This window comes from Notamacropus eugenii, chromosome 3, assembly GCF_028372415.1.
Source record: "Notamacropus eugenii isolate mMacEug1 chromosome 3, mMacEug1.pri_v2, whole genome shotgun sequence".
In the NCBI taxonomy this organism is placed as follows: Eukaryota; Metazoa; Chordata; class Mammalia; order Diprotodontia; family Macropodidae; genus Notamacropus; species Notamacropus eugenii.
The window spans coordinates 184,852,396-184,873,954 of record NC_092874.1 but is presented as its reverse complement, the minus strand read 5'-3'; the positions used below and the strand labels follow the sequence as shown (position 1 = coordinate 184,873,954).

General features: G+C 39.2%; 1 protein-coding gene across 3 annotated transcripts in view; it reads left to right on the top strand.

Moving 5' to 3' along the window:
* Positions 1 to 12,662, top strand: part of LOC140533610 (solute carrier organic anion transporter family member 1B1-like) — a 67,241-nt gene extending 54,579 nt beyond the window's left edge. For all 3 annotated transcript variants that reach the window (XM_072653557.1, XM_072653554.1, XM_072653556.1), the window contains 3 exons: positions 2,773 to 2,837; positions 7,182 to 7,299; positions 9,127 to 12,662. In XM_072653557.1, the coding sequence (XP_072509658.1) occupies positions 2,773 to 2,837; positions 7,182 to 7,299; positions 9,127 to 9,343 (400 nt within the window). In that variant the 3' untranslated portion in view covers positions 9,344 to 12,662. The remainder of the gene's footprint in view (positions 1 to 2,772; positions 2,838 to 7,181; positions 7,300 to 9,126) is intronic.
* Positions 12,663 to 21,559: the final 8,897 nt, after the last annotated feature.

Sequence of the window (21,559 nt, the reverse complement as noted above, 5' to 3'; positions counted from 1 at the left end):
TACAGCTAGCTTTTGTTTTTATTTTGTTTTGTTTTTTATTAATGATATTTACATTAATGTCAACATTAGCTGGTAGAAATTACTGTTTTCTTACTAACATGTGAGTTATATTGTCTCCATGATATATCATTATGCCACCTTTCAAGATATGACAATTATCAAAGTCTGAGAGATTTTTTCAGAAATTCCAAGCTTTTACATTATGAACACAAAAAGAAAATAGTAATGAAGTTTCTAAATACTCTGAGGACCAAATGACAACCCTAAGGGTAAAATTTAAGATTCTCTTGGAAATCATCTTATCCAGGAACTGAGTATTTGCACTATGGAGAAGAAAGGATGGACATACCATAGAAGTTTAGGAGTGGGGAAAGTGTTGAATAAGCAACGCCTACAGTGATCTAGTTAAAGAGAGAGAGAACATCACAAAAATCCTGAGAGGAGAGTGTATTCAGGAAGAGATGAGTATCAGTATTATCGTATCATACAAAGAAGTTTGAAAAGATGACTATGGAGAAATGGCCTTTAGATTTGTCAATTAAGATATCATTCTTACCTTTAGAGAGATCATTTTCAGTTAAATGCCAGATTGCACAGGGTTGAGGAAAGAGAGAGACAGATTTGTCATTGATTACAGATGACTTTTTCAAAGACATTAGCTGAGAAGAGGATGGGAGATAAGGGGTGATAGCTGGCAAACAGGGTAGGATCTAGGGAGAATTTTTTTTGCTGATGGGGAAAACTTGGGTTTGGGAGATGTAACTAACATCTTGTATAACAGTCAGAATCCAAACAGATCTTTATAGGAACACACAATGGACTGAATCTAATATTTAAATAGTAATTATTAATATTAATAGTAAATCTAATATTTAAATATAAGGTCCTACATTTGGATTCAATTATTCATTTTCATAAATTGAGTAACAGTAGATAAGAAAGTAGCTTACCTGAAAAAATATCTAGGGATTTTCCTGAACTGCAAGTTCATTAGGAGTCAACAATGTGCTAAGGTAACCAAAAGTTGCTAATACAATCTTAGGGTACATTTAGAACCGGAGTGTCTAGGTATAAGGAGGTAAGAATATAGTTATTTTCTGTATTAGTCAGACCACAACTGGTGCTCAGGGCCTGCCCTGAGCTGTCGCCTGGAGCTTACCTCTCCAACTGCTTTACCGGTCTTCCAACAGTGGGGGAGGGGAATGACCAAACAGTGCACTCGAGGAGCTGCTTACTGCACTTTATTGCTTACCCCAGTCCTCCCGACCTTCCCGTGTTCCCCCTTATATACCCTGCCGTAGCTCCTCCCATGTTCCGCCCTGGAGGCAGAGCTCAGCTCCGGAAGGGGCGTTCCCAGCACCCGCAGGTGGGTTCTCACCCCCGGGCGTCTCTGGGCTCACCAGGGGGCCATGGGCCAGAGCTCGGCCCTCTACAAACTGGGACACTGATTTTAGTTCTGAGAACCATATTTTCAGAAGAATTTTGAGAAAGTAAAGAGCATCCAGGGGGAGGGAACCAGAATGATAAAAGATCTTAAGTTTAATTGTATGATGATCCAATATGTTTAGGCTAGAAAAAAAGAAGCCTAGAGTCAGGGTGGTGGTGGGTAAAGAAAAGATGTTTGTCTTCAAATATTTTAACGGTTGTCACATGGAAGATGTCATATGTTCTATTTTATCCCAGTAGGCTGATTCAGGCAACTAGGTTACACAATGTGTAGAATGCCAACCATCATCAGTCTGTCTCTAGTCTAACCTATCTGAAGTCCAAAGAAGTTTAGCCTATTTTAATTTTGGTCCCTACCTACTTTCAAATTGTTTAGATCTGATGATACACACACACACATACACACACACACTCACACACACATATACATACACAAACATGTATGTGTGTATATATAAGCATATATATCTATTTTTTTATATATGTGATATATATCACTTACTGCGTGCCAGGCAATGTGCTAAATGTTTTACAATAATCTCATTTGATCCTTACAACAATGCTAGGAGGTAAGCAGCACTACTATTCCCATTTTACAGATGAAGAAACTGAGGCAAACAGGTTGAGTGACCTGCCCGTTGTCACATAGCTAAGTGTCCGAAGTCAGATTTGAATTAAGGTCTGACTCCAGGTCAGTTTTTCATGCATTGTATCACCTGGTTGTGTATCAGTGCACCCCAAGATGAGATGTCTCCATTATTGAGCCCTGCTATCCACAGTACCTATGGTATTTGTACTGTTGCTTTCTGCTGGATATCACATGGCATACTATTTCTCCTTGCCTCTTCTCTCTCCCCATCTGTTCCTACTGAGGTCATTTACTGGATTTCAGCTGGAATCTGCAACTGATGTGCTACCCCTTCCTATAAGAGATGAGGATTCTACCATCTCTCTTTTAGCTTATAGTCCAGAAACTAAGTTTCAGCTATTTTAGAAAAGAAAGAATCACCAGACTAGGGAAAAGTGGTTTTCTCTCCACAAAGATGGGGATAACTATTGGCTCTAAGGGATTTAAAATCCAGCAGATAAGCTCTTTGGGAACACAAAATAGTCTTACACCTAGTGAATTAGAGCCCACAGGAGTTCAGTCTTACCTTTTGAATTCAGAATCATAGTGTTAAAGAGTATGTGGATCAAAAGGGAATTCATGGACTCTGGTGCAATCCATACTCAAAAGCAATCACCACTATAAGACCTTCAAAAGGGAGAATCCATCACCTTTGTGACAATGTGGAAATATCTCAATGCTCTTCGCCTTTCTTTCAGGTTTGTCGAGCCTGAACTGAAGTCACTGGCATTGGGTTGTCATTCAGTGGTGGTAAGAACACTAGGTAAGGCTGGGTGGGGATGGGGGAGGAGGAAGGTTGCTTTGATTTTTACTGTAAATTTGTCAGTTCTTAATGTGTTTATCAAATTGAGTGCAAAAAATGTCCATTACTGAGAAAAATTGTTTTAGGAATAAGAGATAATAGTATTTAAAATGACATAGTGTCTGCCCTTAAGGATTATGTTCATCCTTCATTGCCAAAAAAGACTATGCCATCAGAGAAATGATGACATGACTTGCATTTGACTTTGTTTTGAGTGAGGAAGGGCTGTGCAGGTCACCAGCCTCATTCCAGTGACCAGATATTCATCAGGATGACTAGACATGACCCAGGATGCACTGGGAGACCTTGAGCCCTTTAGACCAAAGTCTTTGCAGATACTCACTTAGGGTGAGGCAAAGCCCATTCATTGAATAGGCCTGTTTAAGAAGTAGCCAGTGCAGAACTAATGAAAAGAAATACTAGGGAAACTAATGAAAAGAAATGCTAGGGAACGTGGTCTAGCTCAACCTGATCTCAAATTGTATTATAAAGCAGCAATCATCGAACATACAAACTAAAATGAGGAGAGAGGTACATGTACAAAAATGTCAAACAAAATAGAATGTAATAGGATGGAATACAAAATTTTGTTTCAAAACCATTCTGGGAAAATCTGAGTTTGGGAAATTACTGTTTTTACCTGGGGAAATCAATGAGGGCTATGGGAAAGAGGTGGTGTATGAACTTGGTCTTGAAGAGTGATTTTCATAATATTATGAAGAGAAATTGAATTCCAAGCAGGGAGGATAACCTACTCAATACATGGAGGTGAGAGGAAGAAAAGTAAGGAGGAGAGCTGATGATCAAACTTAACTAAAACAAAACAAAGTGTGCAAAGAAAGGCAGTGTAAATAAAAATAGAAAGTTGCCTTCAGGTCATAGCTTGAATGGCCCTAAAATTTAGATTGAGGACTGTATTTTATCCTAGAAAAATCCACTAAAGGTTTTTGTAGGGATTAAGATGGTTAGGTCCATGCAGTGGGAGGTTTAGTTTTAGCATTTATTTCAAAGATGTTCTAGGGAGAAGAATCTGGAGGCAAGGAGACGAATTAGGATATTATTATAACATTCCAGACAATAGATGATAAAGGTCTGATGTGAGAGATGTGGAGGCCAAGTCAACAAAACTCTCAGCTGACTGGAAGTCAGATTGATGGAAAGGGAAGAATCAAAGGTGAAAAATGTTTTACCTAGATAACCCAGGAATGATTGTAACATCAATAGAAATAGTGAAATTGAGATGAAGGGGCAGAATTAAATAGTTACAGAATGTGGAAGCTAGCATGGACCAGAGGAATCATTTGGATGAGTCCCTTATTATTTTTGAAAACTGAATATTTTAATACTTTTCTTTTATACTTCCCAATGACTCTTCCCTAATAACAACACCCTTGTAACAAAGCAGTAAAGATAAAGAAAAGCAATGCATTAACCATGTGTGAAAATATATGGTTATTTCTGCATCCATGCTCCATCACTTCTCTTTTGAGGGAGGAAAGGCATGAAGTAGCAGATTTGTTGAATCTTAGAATTTCATAGTTGGAAAGGACCTCAGTGACTATTAGTTCAATCCATACCCAAAGAACTGCCCTCATAGAAACACACTTTTGAAGTTGTTCACTCCTTCAAGATATCCAGTGAAGATGGGGAACCATTACTGGCAGTCTATTTTAATTTAGTTTAGCCTGAGTTATTATCTAATTTTCCATTACATAAAGCCTCAATTTCCATCTTTACAATTTCTGCTCTTTACACTGAATTCTACAACCTAGAACCCTTGCAACCAAAACAAATAAGTCTAATCTGCCTTCCATGAGTAATAAAAGATAGCTATAGTACTCTTCCCCTTTACCCCCAGACTAAACATCCCCAAGTTCCCAAATCATAATCAGTCATTGAGTTGATCAGAATTCTAAGGTCTTTCAATGTTTCCTTTTTCCTTTGTGTTATTTTGGTAATTGTATAAATTGTTCTTCTGGTTCTGCTTACTTTGTAATGAATCATTACATACAAGTCTGCCTAATTTTAATCTAAATATTCCATATTCTTAATTTCTTGCACCACAATTATCTTCTATTACATTGATGTACTGCAATTTGTTCTATTATACCCCAATCTTTCCCCTAATTGTTTGCTATTGCCCAAACCGCTACTATAGATATTTGTTTACAACTTGTATTATTATTTCTCTATTAATTTACTTACTACATGAGGAAACTCAAATCTAGGAGGTTAATTTAATTACACAAGAACATGCAGTTATTAAGATCATAGAGCTAGATTTTGGAATCAAGAATTTTAATTGAGGTACGGTGCTTTTTACATTTTGTCAAGGATTTTTTAAAAAATGATGAAAATTTTACATTACTGTTCTTTCCAATACCAAATAGTTTTGACTACAAAAAAAAAGCATAAAAAAATAAAGCTAATAGAATGTGATATTTATTCTTATTCATTCAAGCAAATGAAATTTTAAGGCAATTAAACGATTGAACTAAAATAGATATGGGAGCAGTTATTTTTATGTTATATTATTATATTATATTATATATTATTTTATATATAATATAATAATTATTAATATTATATGTTATTATTAATTATTATATATAATTATATTGTATGATCTATTATATATAATAATATAATATTGATAATATTATTATAATAATTATTATTAACATAATTATATTATAATATTATAGAAAGGTGGACATATTATAGAAATGATGTAAACATTCTGCTAGCCAATAGGTATACAATGAAAAAAATGAAAGTCCATGATATTTATATTGTATAGTAGGAGAGTGTGTCTATTCATCCATCCATCCATCCATCCATCCATCCATCCATCTCCATTCATTCATCTATCCATCTGTCTGTCTGTCTTTATTATGTATAATAAATATGTGAAGAGGAGTGGACTGGAGATCTATAGTTTAGTTGTATAATGTTACGAGGTGAAATGCTAACTACTCTCTCTTCAATCAACACCACCCTTGGAATATGGAAATCATAGGTCTTTCTTGCACTGCTTTTATCCTTTTACCTGGTATGACCTACAACATCCATCTCTACAGAGGGATTTTTCTGGACGTGAGGGCTACTTGATCTAATGGCATAAACTCCTATCATGAAGTCAAGTGCTATTTTTAAACTTTCATTTTCTTTCATCTAGGAGAAAAAAGAGAATAGGTCCATTTCTTTTTCAACCCATTTTGGAAAGCTGATTTTAAAGAATATCAGTCAAAAAGACTGTCATATATATCAAGATCACCCATTCAGACTCTTATTTTCATCTGAATATTTTCCTCTCATTGTCATTGCCTCTTTTTATCATTGCCTCTTTTTTTTCAGTACCCTGTTCATAAGAAATGAAGCACACAGTTTAGCATAATTATGACCAATCAAAATTTATCTAGTTAGCATTCAAACTAATTAAATAAAAATTGAAAAATATAACTTTAAAAAACATAGATAAGTTTGGATAAGACCTCACCATTCTTAGGAGAAGCATAAATAAAAGATGAAAAGGGAATAGGATGGATATCATTACCAGGCATCATCCTAGACAAACTAGATCAGCCACAGTCTATGTTGGTTCTTCCCTGAGTGATGGCAATATGCTTTAGAAGTCATTGACCACAATGGAAAAAGTGAGTGGTCTCTAAATCTCCATCAATCTTTGGTAATTCACTCATCATTGTTTTCTTCCCATCTGTATGTTCTCTCTCTCATTCTCTCCCTCTCTCTTTCCTTCCTTCCTCCCCTCTTTTCTTCTTTCTTCCTCTCTTTTCTTCTTTCTTTCCTTTCTTTTTCATGAATAGTATTTTCTGAAGGCATAAAAACTGGTTAGTGGGATATTTTGACAGATAAGATCTCTTAAGAGTTATTTGCATCACACATGGAATAAGTCCAGTCACACTTCTACATACTTTCAATGTAAAATTAGTTGTCTTATTTTCCTATTTGATTCCATTTGGGAGTGAGAAGGGTAGAAGAAAGAAACCCATTTGTATTATTTTATTAAAATGTATCCATTTGGTATATAATCCAGTCAGTTCTATAATATATCCTTTAATTCAGAGGTTCTTAACCAAAGGTCTGTGATTTTTTTTTATTTTGATAACTGTTTTGCAATAGAGTTGGTTTCCTTTGTAATCCTAGGTATTTTTTTCTGTATTTTAAAAGACATTATTCTAAAAATAAATCCATAATTTCACTAGGCTGCCAAGGGAGTCTATACAACAACAAAGGGTTAAGAATCCCTGCCTTAATTTGATATGTGGTTGTTTTATATTATAGGAGGAATTTTAGCTCCCATTTATTATGGAGCAGCGATGGATGTAACATGCCTAAAATGGGGCACCAATAATTGTGGGGATCGAGGAGCTTGTAGAATGTATGATCCTGCTTCATTCAGGTAAGTTGATATGTGATTTCATAAAATGATTTTTCCGTTGACTATTCTGATTGCAAAAGAATGAAATGACATTATCCTTTGATAGTGAAAGTCATGTTTCAATAGCTTCTCTTGAAGCCTAGATTAATGACCAGGTTAAGCCTAGCCTACAATCATAGACAAATGTCGAGGAATCATAGAGAAAAGGACAAAGATGATAGTAATAGACTACTCCATTCTAATATTCATTCCTCAAAGCGATTGGTCCGTAAAGGCAAAAGATCAATATCCTATTTTTTCTATAACATAAAGCAATAATATGTTCCAATGGAAAAAATAGTATGTAAAGCACTTTCACGTTAGATACATCTTCTCATTGTAAAACCCTAGCAAGAAGCTAATAATCAAAACACCTGAATTTCGTTCTGAATTCCATCAACCACAAGATCTTGGACAAATCATTTAATCTCTCTCTGCCTAGGTTTTCTCATCATTGAAAATGGATGTGTCTGCTCCACACAATTTTGGGTGGTGTTAATGAATCAAATTAATTCAATAAATAATTATTGACTATTTCACATATGCAAGAAACTGGACTAAGTTCTGGGGATATAAACATGAAAAATGGCAAGTCCTTGCCCTTATAGTTGTTATAGACTAGGAAAAAGATTGAGATGACTAAACAAAGCACCATCCTACAAATAAGAAAATGAAATACAAAAAAAGTCAAACTAAGTGATAAGGAAGAAACAGTTTATCATAGCTGAGAGGAACAGAAGGAAGTAGAGCTGGAGCTGAACTTTGGTAAAATTGAAGGATTTCAGTGAGCAGAGACTGGTGATCCAGGCATAGTGGATGGGGAACTGACTATATGAATGAATATATGAATGAGCAAGAATTAATTGGGTGCTTTTTATGTCTCAAGCATGAAATAAGTGGTGGAGACACAAAGCACATATTCCAACTAAAGGAGAGAACACATAAAAGAAAGTTCATTTACAGGATGGATGGATAGCTGGAGAGGTCCTAAGGGCAAAATGACAGGGTGAATGGCAAGGGACAGATGTTCTGAATTCATCAGCAGGTCTAATGACAGAGTAGAGGAGGAGATCATGGAGTGAATAGAAGACATGATAAGGCCTGGAGAACACTAGAGCAGAGTGGCAGACACTAAGGCTTGATGGTCCTCCATCTTCCATCAGAATTATTGTTCCCTTAAGGTTTGAGTGACCCAGGCATCATGGGAGATGCAAAAGAAGGGCAAGAAGGAAGGGTTACATCTTACAAGTCTTCTTGGAGCTGGTGGGCAGAAGAAAGGCCACCACTAAGGCAAACCTTCTTATTTGCCTCTTAATCCATGTTTTCTAGAACACTGAATTCATTAGATATATTAAATTTGGAGCCTTTTGTCCTTGTACAGGCTGCAAAACTCCTGAGGACAGCCTGAATTGGATTAAAGTTTAATTGAAAAATATTTAATGAATGGTTATTTCACTCATAAAGAAGGAAGAGAATGAAGGGGGAAAAGATCTCATCATCAGATATATCTCCTTCATTAAGAGCTCTTGTTCACAATACTTATTGACAATTCCTTTAAAATTTGTTCCAGAAAGAAATGAATATGTTTACAAGGACAGAAATTCATACGTTGGTTTTGAAACTACTCTTTCATGTGTTGTTGGTGGTAAAATTTATATTCAAAGGGGAATAAACAATTCTAATTGTTTTATCATATATACAGTTTTATCATTCTCTACTTAAGAATCCATTGTAAATCCTCTTAACGTTTTTAAGTAGTCTATAATGGTTTCTTAGAGTTAAAAAATATTTTTAAATTTCCTTTTATAGAAACACATTTTTTGGCCTGAATGGAGGACTAAGAGCACCGGAGTTAATCTTGTATATCTTCTTATATATTGCTCTAAAGAAAAAATATCAAGAAAACAACACTGGACCTTCTAATAATGAAGGAATAGATGTGGATCAATCAAACTTTAAAGAGTCTTTAAAAAATAACGAACAATTGGTATCCTCTGCTTATGTAGACAATGAAAGCCACATTTAGCCTGAAAAATTACTTCTCTACAACCAAGGCTCTTTTGCATCCTTCTTTAATGAGATCCAGAAACATCAAGAACAAAAATGTCAGCTAGTAGAAGACCCTCAATTTGATTACCATGTTCTTTTTTTCAGGTGGATCTGAGGGATATTATTAATGCCTACTGTTTCTCACTGAGAATTTTTATCCTTTTTATTCTTTGTTGTTGTTGAGTTATTCAGTTGTGTCTGACTCTGTGATCCTATGGGCACTTTTCCATGGCATTTTCTTGGTGAAGATACTGGAGTGATTTGCAATTTCCTCTTCCAGTGTGTCCCCATTGTACAGATGATGCAAAGAGGAGTTAAGTGACTTGCCCAGGGTCACACAGCAGTATGTATCTGAGGTCAAATTTAAACTCAGATCTTCCTAACTCCAGGCTCAGTGGCTATCCACTGAACCACTTAGCTGCCCTTTTTATTCTTACAGAGTATTAATTAAGCATATGAAACTGATAATGAACAAAATCTAAACAGAAAGACAATTGTGGAAGATATCTTGTTATGTGGATATAAGGAAGATAAGTTCTGCACATTTCATGGATCATTGAAAGTAATTTGTGAGATTAATAAATTATAATTATTCCTATTAATTAGTCAAAGAAGGAGAAATTTGGGCACAATTTAAAGAAAAAATGAAAGATGAGTCTTCCATAATGGCTGACTTCTACTAACCAAGAAATTACTAAAGTTCTCTTTTTCAACCAGTTTAACTCATGTCTAGCAATGTGTGGGATCTGGAACCCACAATGAGACTGTCTTACATTATTGGGACAAAACTGTCTAGAGGAAGGTGACTACGAGCATTGGAAAAGATGTGAGAGTAGGAATAAACACCTCCATATTTTTTTCCATCAGGTAGAAATGAGGGCAATAGTCTTTGCAGCACCTTTTAAATGGTCTTCCTATTCCCAATAATGAGATCAGAAATGATTCACTTCCTGGAATCTAGTCATCAAGACTTAGTTTTTGAAAAGAAAATGAGTAAGATTCACTTGTCCCCATCTGCATCCCAAACTTCCCATACCTCACACTCATGCCTAGAGTTAGAGAGCATATGGAGCTTTATTATTCTTTCACATACAAATTGACATAATCTAATGATAGACTGTAAGTTTCTTGAGGGTGGGAATTATTTCATTTTTGTTGGTATACATGGCACGATGCACAGTACCTGACATATAGCAGGCACTTAAATGATTGTTGATTGATTATAAACACTGCTTAAAATCAAGTTTAATGGGAAGTTAGAGAAAACATAATAATAGTTGAAGCCTAAGGAAAGTCAAGGAGAAAATAAAATATAGTACGGAAAGATTAATAGAAAAAGGAAGAGGGAATCATTACATAAACCTTCAACTCCTTCAAATTTTTGCTGAAATCAAGTTTTGTCTGAAAGGGAGGGAGGTGTAGTGGATAGTAGGTTTTTTTGAGTAAGGAAATAAGTTCCTTCCTTAGCATAAGGAAGACTTGGGTTTGAATCCTACCCCAATCATTTCATTATTGCTATAACTATTGACAAGTCATTTGTTTTTGCTAAGTTCCATTTTCCTCATCTGTAACATGAAAGGACTGGACCTCAAAGGCATCTTCCAGACCTAAATCTATTGTCTAGTAAAGGGTGACATTAATAGAGTTCCTTAAAGTTTAAAAAGCAGTTATGTATAACATCTCCTCTGAGCTTCACAACAGCCCAAAAGGTATTCACTTCACATATTATTACAATTATTCCTATTTTGAAGATTACAAAATTGAAATTCAGAATAGTCATAGTGACACACACAGTCACATAGGTAGTATCAGAAGAGGTTATTCAAATCCAGGTCTCCCTGACCCCCACTTGCATTCCAAAAATTAATTTACAAATGCCATTTGAGATATACATGGTTTGAAAGCAGTTTGTCTGAGAAAAATCTGGAGATTTTATTTAACCAGATATATTAAATACCTAAGTGCATACAACAACAATGACTATTCAGAGGAAGCTATTCTGAGAGAAGGCACCAGCAGCCCAAACTCTGGAAAAGACCCTTTGTACAAACTTAAGGGACTTAAGATGAGTCTCAAAGGAAACAGAAGAAACCAAGATTCAGAGGAGAGAAGACATTCCAGGAAGGGCTGACACCAATTGCATAGACATATTCAAGGATCTGTAAGTAAGTCCATGTAAGTGGATCATAGAATTCATGGAAAGAAAATGTAAAAAGACTGCAAAATAGGAAAGGGGTAGGTTATAAAGAGCTTAAAATGGCAAGTAGAGGACTTTATATTTAATGTTAGAGGGAGCCACTTAGTTTTATTGAGCAAGGAAATGAGATATACAACTTTAGAAAAATAGCATTGGTAGTTGAGTAGAAAATGAATTAAAGTGAAGAGAGACATGGGATGGGGAAATCAGTTAGAAAGCCATTAAAATAGTCCAAGTGACAATGAGAGCTCAACTAATCTATGAGTAAAGAAAAGGCAATATCTACAAGTGGAAAACTATAAAGTTGGAAATTGGATTTGTTCTATTTGGCCCCAAACAAAAATGCAAAACAGTCTTGTTGTAAGAAAAAAAAATCCCTAACAAGCAAATGGAATGAGCTGATTATGGAAAATAATTTGGAACTGTGCACAAAAACCTACTAAACAGTATACCTACTGACCCAGCAATATTAATACCAGACCTATATCTCAGACAGATTAAAGAAAGAGGAAATGGAAGTTATAAGTACAAACATATTTATACCAATTCTTTTTTGTGATAGCAAAGAACTAAAACTAAAAGAAAGTCCATCAATTGAACAAGGGCTGACAAATTATGGTGTGAATATAAAGGAATATTAGCTCCACTCTTCTATCGCTCCGTAAGAATTTGTGAAGGAGATGGTTTCAGAGAAACCTGGGAAAACATATATGAATTGATATAGTTAAGTAAGCAGGACCAAGTTTGCATTTTATAAAATAACATTTGAAAGAAAAAGAACTATGAAAAATTAAAGTTTTGATCAATGCAATAGTCAATCATGATTCCAGAAGATTGTTGATGATTTATACCACCTACATCCTGAAAGAAAGGAATGGACTAAATATGCAAAATATAACACATTTTTGGATATGTCCTATATAGGTATGTATAAGTGTATGTATATATGTGTGTATATGTGTGTGTGCATATATATCTTTTGCTTCATTATATATGTATTGCAAGAGTTGGGTTGTTTTTTTCTTCCAATGGGTAGGGGAGAAAGAGTTTGAAAATAAATGTTGTTAAGTAAAAATAAAATTTAATTTTAGAAATACAATGGAATTACTCAGGAGGTAATGAGCTACCTCCATTGTAAGTCAAAAAGAATCTGGCATCTCCTTGCTGAATATGTTAGGGCAGAAATTTCTTTTGGGTATTGGTTGTACTAGAAGGATTCTGAGGTCTCTTCCATCTCTCAAATTCTATAACTCTATGATCCATTCCCACAGTATTAGTTATCACTATAATGCAGATGACTCCAAAAACTATTTCCAAAGCCCATACCCATGAATTACCAACTACTCTCATTGAGCCTGGTACTTTTCTGCTGGTTATATTGGTCTGCTGGGCTTTTCTGGTCTATGGTCTCCACTGGGACATTGCTGCTACTCTGATATGCAATGGAACAGCTCAAAAAGAATTTTGAAAATCAAGTAAGAGAGGTAGAGGAAAAATTGGGAAGAGAAATGAGAATGATGCAATAAAATTAAGAGAAGCAAGTCAACAGCTCAGCAAAACTGAGCATAAAACTTCAAGGGAAAAAATGATCATTCAATGAATAGAGGACTTTCAAGGATTCTTGATGAAAACACTAGAGCTGAGTAGAAAATCCGACTTTCAAACACAAGAGTCAAGAGAAGCATGAAAAGGTAAACAGGAAAGAGAAATCATAAGGGACTTACTAAAGTTAAACTGCTTATGTCCCTACATGGAAAGATCATATTTGTAACTCTTGAAATTTTTCTCAGTATTTGGGTAATTGGAGGAATTATACACATATATATTGACAGAGGGCACAGGGTAAATTGAATAGGAAGAGATGACATCTAAAAAAATAAAATTGAAGGGTGAGAGAGGAATACATTGGGAGAAGAAAGGGAGAAATTGAATGGGGCAAATTATCTCTCATAAAAGAGGCAAGAGGGGGGCGGAGCCAAGATGGCGGAGTAGAAAGAGGCACATACACATAGCTCCAAACCCACAACCCATAGAACATCTACAAAAAAGTAACTCATGGCTAATTCTGCACCCAAAGGCCACAGAACATTGGAGCGAGGGAGATTTCTGTTCCAGAGCGACCTGCAAACCTCTCGCAAAAGGTCCTTCGCGCCACGGACTGGGCGCCAGGACTGGGAGCTGAGTACAGCCCTGCCGCGGCCGCGGCACCAAAAGGAAAAGATCCGAGCAGGCTTCAGGGACAGAATCTCCAGGGGCCACACGGGTCCCTCCACCCACAGGTGACAGGGGTCGGTGAGAGGGCCTCTTTGGCGGGTCGAGAGGGGAGTGGGGTGCCCCCATAACTCAGGCTACCTCGGGAGGCAACAGTGGAGGCGGGAGTAGACCGGGGCTCCCCAAGCAGGCAGGAGCCTGGATCCATTGTTGAAGGTCTCTGCATAAACCCCCTGAGGGAACTGAGCCCATGAGGTGACTCGGCCCCAGCCTGAGCACCTGAACTTAATCACACACTGAATAGTAGCCCTGCCCCCGCCAAAAGCCCTGAGGCTGGCAAGCAGCATTTGAATCTCAAACCCCAAGCTCTGGCTGGGAGGATCTGAAGGAGAAGTGGGTGTGAAGAGAATATTCAGAAGTCAAATCACTGGCTGGGAAAGTGCCCAGAAAAGGGAAAAGAAATAAGACTATAGAAGGTTACTTTCTTGGGGAACAGGCATTTCCTCCCTTCTTTTCTGATGAGGAAGAACAATGCTTACCATCAGGCAAAGACACAGAAGTCAAGGCCTCTATATCCCAGCCCACTCAATGGGCTCAGGCCATAGAAGGACTCATAGAAAATCAAGTTAGAGAGGTGGAAGAAAAGCTGGGAAGAGAAATGAGAGACACGAAGTCAAAGCATGAACAGCAGATCAGCTCCCTGCTAAAGGAGACCCAAAAAAATGCTGAAGAAAATAACACCTTGAAAAATAGGCTAACTCAATTGGCAAAAGAGGTTCAAGAAGCCAATGAGGACAAGAATGCTTTCAAAAGCAGAATTAGCCAGATGGAAAAGGGGATTCAAAAGCTCACTGAAGAAAATAATTCTTTCGGGGGGCGGAGCCAAGATGGCGTAGTAGAAAGACGCACATACACATAGCTCCGAACCCACAACCCATAGAACAACTACAAAGAAGTAACTCATGGCGAATTCTGCACCCAGAGGCCACAGAGCATTGGAGCGAGGGAGATTTCTGTTCCGGAGAGACCTGCAAACCTCTCGTAAAAGGTCCTTCGTGCTGCGGACTGGGCGCCGGGACTGGGAGCTGAGTACAGCCCTGCCGTGGCCGCGGCACCGAGAGGAACAGATCCGAGCGGGCTTCAGGGACGGGATCTCCAGCGGCCGCACAAGTACCTCCACCCACAGGTGACAGGGGTCTGTGAGAGAGTCCCTTTGGTGGGTCGAGGGGGGAGTGGGGTGCCCCCGTGGCTCGGGCCCCCTCGGGAGACAGAAGCTGAGGGGCAGCGGCAGACCGGGGCTCTCCAAGCAGGCAGGAGCCTGGATCCATTGTTGAAGGTCTGTGCATAAACTCCCTGAGGGAACTGAGCCTGAGAGGCAGCCCTGCCCTCACCTGAGCATCTGAATTTAATCTCACACTGAATAGCAGCCCTGCCCCCGCCCAAAGCCCTGAGGCTGGAAGCAGCATTTGAATCTCAGACCCCAAACACTGGCTGGGAGGATCAGGAGGTGAGGTGGGTGTGAGGAAAATATTCAGAGGTCAAGTCACTGGCTGGGAAAATGCCCAGAAAAGGGAAAAGAAATAAGACTATAGAAGGTTACTTTCTTGGTGAACAGGCATTTCCTCCCTTCCTTTCTGATGAGGAAGAACAATGCTTACCATCAGGCAAAGACACAGAAATCAAGGCTTCTGTGTCCCAGCCCACTCAATGGGCACAGGCCATGGAAGAGCTCAAAAAGAATTTTGAAAATCAAGTTAGAGAGGTGGAGGAAAAGCTGGGAAGAGAAATGAGAGACATGAAGTCAAAGCATGAACAGCAAATCAGCTCCCTGCTAAAGGAGACCCAAAAAAATGTTGAAGAAAATAACACCTTGAAAACTAGCCTAACTCAATTGGCAAAAGAGGTTCAAAAAGCCAATGAGGAGAAGAATGCTTTCAAAAGCAGAATTAGCCAAATGGAAAAGGAGATTCAAAAGCTCACTGAAGAAAATAGTTCTTTCAAAATTAGAATGGAACAGATGGAGGCTAATGACTTTATGAGAAACCAAGAAATCACAAAACAAAACCAAAAGAATGAAAAAATGGAAGATAATGTCTCATTGGAAAAACAACTGACCTGGAAAATAGAGCCAGGAGAGACAATTTAAAAATTGTGGGCCTACCTGAAAGCCATGATCAGAAAAAGAGCCTAGACATCATCTTTCATGAAATTATCAATGAAAACTGCCCTGAGATTCTAGAACCAGAGGGCAAAATAAATATTCAAGGAATCCACAGAACACCGCCTGAAAGAGATCCAAAAAGAGAAACTCCTAGGAACATTGTGGCCAAATTCCAGAACTCCCAGGTGAAAGAGAAAATATTGCAAGCAGCTAGAAAGAAACAATTCAAGTATTGTGGAAATACAATCAGGATAACACAAGATCTAGCAGCTTCTACATTAAGGGATCGAAGGGCATGGAATAGGATATTCCAGAAGTCAAAGGAACTAGGACTAAAACCAAGAATCACCTACCCAGCAAAACTGAGTATAATACTTCAGGGGAAAAATTGGTCTTTCAATGAAATAGAGGATTTTCAAGCATTCTTGATGAAAAGACCAGAGCTGAAAAGAAAATTTGACTTCCAAACACAAGAATGAAGAGAACCATGAAAAGGTGAACAGCAAAGAGAAGTCATAAGGGACTTACTAAAGTTGAACTGTTTACATTCCTACATGGAAAGACAATATTTGTAACTCTTGAAACATTTCAGTATCTGGGTACTGGGTGGGATTACACACACACACATGCACACACGCACACACACATAGAGACAGAGTGCACAGAGTGAATTGAAGAGGATGGGATCATATCTTAAAAAAAAATGAAATCAAGCAGTGAGAGAGAAAGATATTGGGAGGAGAAAGGGAGAATTGAATGGGGCAAATTATCTCTCATAAAAGAGGCAAGCAAAAGACTCATTAGTGGAGGGATAAAGAGGGGAGGTGAGAGAAAAACATGAAGTCTACTCTCATCACATTCCACTAAAGGAAAGAATAAAATGCCTACTCATTTTGGTATGAAAACCTATCTTACAATACAGGAAAGTGGAGGATAAGGGGATAAGCAGAGTGGGGGGGGATGATAGAAGGGAGGGCATGGGGAGGAGAGTGCAATTTGAGGTCAACACTCATGGGGAGGGATAGGATCAAAAGAGAATAGAAGTAATGGGGGACAGGATAGGATGGAGGGAAATATAGTTAGTCCTATACAACACAACTATTATGGAAGTCATTTGCAAAACTACACAGATTTGGCCTATATTGAATTGCTTGCCTTCCAAAGGGAAGGGGTGGAGAGGGAGGGAGCTAAAGAAGTTGGAACTCAAAGTGTTAGGATCAGCTGTAATGTTCTTACCACTAGGAAATAAGAAATACAGGTAAAGGGGTATAGAAAGCTATCTGGCCCTACAGGACAAAAGAGAAGACAGAGACAAGGGCAGAGAGGGATGATAGAAGAGAGAGCAGATTGGTCATAGGGGCAATTAGAATGCTTGGCATTTGGGGGAGGAGGGGAGAAAAGGGGAAAAATTTGAAACCCAAAATTTTGTGAAAATGAAGGTTAAAAGCTAAATAAAAAAAAAAAAAAAGAAAAGAAAATAATTCTTTCAAAATTAGAATGGAACAGATGGAGGCTAATGACTTTATGAGAAACCAAGAAATCACAAAACAAAACCAAAAGAATGAAAAAATGAAAGATAATGTGAAATATCTCATTGGAAAAACAACTGACCTGGAGAATAGATCCAGGAGAGACAATTTAAAAATTATGGGCCTACCTGAAAGCCAGGATCAAAAAAAGAGCCTAGACATCATCTTTCATGAAATTATCAAGGAAAACTGCCCTGAGATTCTAGAACCAGAGGGCAAAATAAGTATTCAAGGAATCCACAGAACACCACCTGAAAGAGATCCAAAAAGAGAAACTCCCAGGAACATTGTGGCCAAATTCCAGAGTTCCCAGATCAAGGAGAAAATATTGCAAGCAGCTAGAAAGAAACAATTCAAGTATTGTGGAAATACAATCAGGATAACACAAGATCTAGCAGCTTCCACATTAAGGGATCGAAGGGCGTGGAATAGGATATTCCAGAAGTCAAAGGAACTAGGACTAAAACCAAGAATCACCTACCCAGCAAAACTGAATAGAATACTTCAGGGGAAAAATTGGTCTTTTAATGAAATAGAGGACTTTCAAGCATTCTTGATGAAAAGACCAGAGCTGAAAAGAAAATTTGACTTTCAAACACAAGAATGAAGAGAAGCATGAAAAAGTAAACAGCAAAGAGAAGTCATAAGGGACTTTACAAAAGTTGAACTGTTTACATTCCTACATGGAAAGACAGTATTTGGAACTCTTGAAACTATTCAGCATCTGGGTACAGGGTGGGATAACACACACACACATGCACACGCACACGCACACACACATAGAGACAGAGTGCACAGAGTGAACTGAAGAGGAGGGGATCGTATCTTAAAAAAAAAATGAAATCAAGCAGTGAGAGAGAAATATATTGGGAGGAGAAAGGGAGAAATGGAATGGGACAAATTATCTCTCATAAAAGAGGCAAGCAAAAGACTTTTTAGTGAAGGGAAAAAGAGGGGAGGTGAGAGAAAAACATGAAGTTTACTCTCATCACATTCCACTAAAGGAAGGAATAAAACGCACAGTCATTTTGGTATGAAAACCTATCTTACAATACAGGAAAGTGGGGGATAAGGGGATAAGCAGGTTGGGGGGGATGATGGAAGGGAGTGCACAGGGAGGAGGGAGAAATTTGAGGTCAACACTCATGGGGAGGGACAGGATCAAAAGAGAGAACAGAAATAATGGGGGACAGGATAGGATGGAGGGAAATATAATTAGTTCTTACACAACACTACTATTATGGAAGTCATTTGCAAAACTACACAGATCTGGCCTATATTGAATTGCTTGCCTTCCAAAGGGAAGGGGTGGGGAGGGAGGGAGGGCAGATTGGCAGACAGGGGCAATTAGAATGCTCAGTGTTTTGGGATGGGGGGAGGGGACAAAAGGGGAGAAAATGTGGAACCCAAAATTTTGCGAAAATGAATGTTAAAAGTTAAATAAATTAATAAAAAAAAAGAGGCAAAAAAAAGCTTTTTCAATGGAGGGGAAAAGGGGGGTGGTGAGAGGGAAAAAAGTGAAGCTTACTCTCATCACATTTGGCTCAAGGAAAGAATAACATGCACACTCAATTTTGTATGAAAACTTATCTATCTTACACTACAGGAAAGTAGGGGAGAAGGGGATAAGTGGGGTAGGGGGATGATTGAAGGGAGGGCAAAGGGGAGGAGAAAATAATTAGAAGTAAACACTTTTGGGAAGGGACAAGGCCAAAAGAGAGAATAGAATAAATGGGGGGCAGTGCCCGGGGCGACTCCCGGGCCTTCGCCTTCTACTTACCTATCCCCGGTCTTCGAACGTCTCCGGTCCCTCTCCCAGTTGGGGGAGGGCAATAAACAGGCAGAGCACCCGAAAGGAGTTGCAGTCAGCAAGCTTTATTGCATTTCCTCTCCTCCAGCTCTCGTGGTCATCCCCTTTTATTATCCCCTGTCTCCTCCCCCGTACCTCCCATGGGCGGGCGAGCTCCTCCCAAGTGCCTCCCCATGGGTGGAGCCAGCCTGTTACCAGGGCCATCCCAGTACCCCACAAGGGGGCAGTTTCGGACCCTCAGGCGTCTCACAGTCCTCACGGGGGACCCTGGTCCAGAGCTGTCCCCCAACATCTCCCCCTTTTTGTTTTACACGGGTAGGTTGGGCGATTCCCCCATGGGGACCTGCCCTCGCGGTGTCTCAGAGACAAGACATTGCCTTTAAGACTCTCCAGTGCCCGTGTCAATAATTGCAGGAGGCACTTCAGGAGGCACGGCAGGACGAGACACATAAGGACAAGAACTGCAACGGAGGAGAGCACCCCTGGCAGCCAATGCAAGTCCAGGATTCGTTGTAACCAATAGAAGATGGAACGCTCTTCTTGTTCACGCTTTTCCTCAAACGTTCTGGAAAGGTTATTCAGCTGATCAATAAGCAAGTCCAACTGATGGATGTCATCTGTGGCGTTGTAAGCCAGCATAGCCCCCTGGAGGGCTTTGCGGACCGCCGGCCATTGATTGGGGAAGGTTGAGGAATCAATTGGGAGGTTAAGCATGCAAAGCAGGCAATATTTATAATGGCATTGTAACATCTCATAGCGTTGATGTAACGCCATTTGGTCTCCTAGCCAAATTACCGTGTCTTGCAGGGCGGTGATTTGGCTTTGGAGGAGATGGTCTATGTGGTCCTGACGGTGCCACGCCGCTACCTCTGATTTCATGAGAGATTGAAGAGTGGAAGCTAATAATTGTCCTTCCTCTATTAGTTGTTGAATCTGAAACTCTTCATAAGGCAGGGAGTCCCTGTGCTAATGCCCAGTAGGTGTCACCCCTTTGATCCGCGGCTCGCTGCTCTGCGGGGGTGGCGTTGTACCATTTGGACTGGACAGCCTCGGACCCAGGAAGGAACTGTTGTAAGGCCATCAGAAGTGTGAGCATGGTTATCTCACGCTGTTTGCACACCCGCTTTGGATGGTGCCTTCCTCTCCGCCCTCGTCTCCTCCTTGCTTTCAGCTTCTCGCAGCTCAACTGCCCATCGTGTGGGGATCCAGATCTCCGTCCCTGGGTCGGCTCCATCTGGTTGGACACAAAGATACCCCTGACCTCTCGCTATAACTACTCCAGGGCCATGCCATTTGCCTTCTTGGTCCCTCCACCGGATTCGAGCTCCAGGGAGGCAGGCAGTAGGGGCCTTTAACGGCCTTTCCCTTCTGCCTCCCATTTCGTGGAGATAAAATCTTTGTGCGGGGCATGTGCCATCGTCTCGGATTTGCAAAAAATTTTGAGTGAAGACGGCTTGTGCCAGATCACCTCGGGAGAGGCGCCCCGCCGCCCTTACTCCCCCTTTTTGTTTTAACAGAAGAGTTTTTATAGTGCAGTTAGCACGCTCAACAATGGCCTGACCTGTGGGATTATATGGGATGCCAGTAATATGAATAATAAAAAATTCTCTACAAAAGGCGGCAAAGGCAGAGGAAATATAAGCTGGCTCATTGTCTCTCTTTATGGCTCGAGGCACCCCAACCATGGCAAAGCAACCATAGAGGTGGTCGATCACTGCACGGGCTGTTTCCTTAGGCTGTATAGAGGCCATAATAAAATTGGAGGCCGTATCAATACAAACATGTATAAGAACTTTGCCAAAATGTGTTACATCCATTTGCCAAAGATCATTAGGGAGATCACCACGGGGGTTAATTGCGGTGTCTCGGGCAAGAGGGCGAAATGGGGCACAATTGATACACTGTTTGACTATTTGGCGAGCGTTTTCTCTGGACAATCCATAAAGGCGTCGCAAAGATCGGGCAGATAGGTGATACTTATCATGGGCTGCCTGTGCTTCTAAATGCAGAGGGAATATAAGGGCTTTATCTACAATATCATTACCCTGATAAATGGGTCCTATGGTGGACATATGTGAGCGAATATGCAATACATAAAGAGGAGTAGAGCGTTGTAACATGGACTCTTGAATATCATATAGGATTTGAGCTATAGTTGAAGCACGGGGATTAATGAGGGCAAAAGGTAAAGCAGCAATAGCATTTGCACAATACAAGCTATCAGTAACAAGATTAAAGCTCTCATTAGGTAATATGGAGAGAGCATATTGTATTGCCAGCAATTC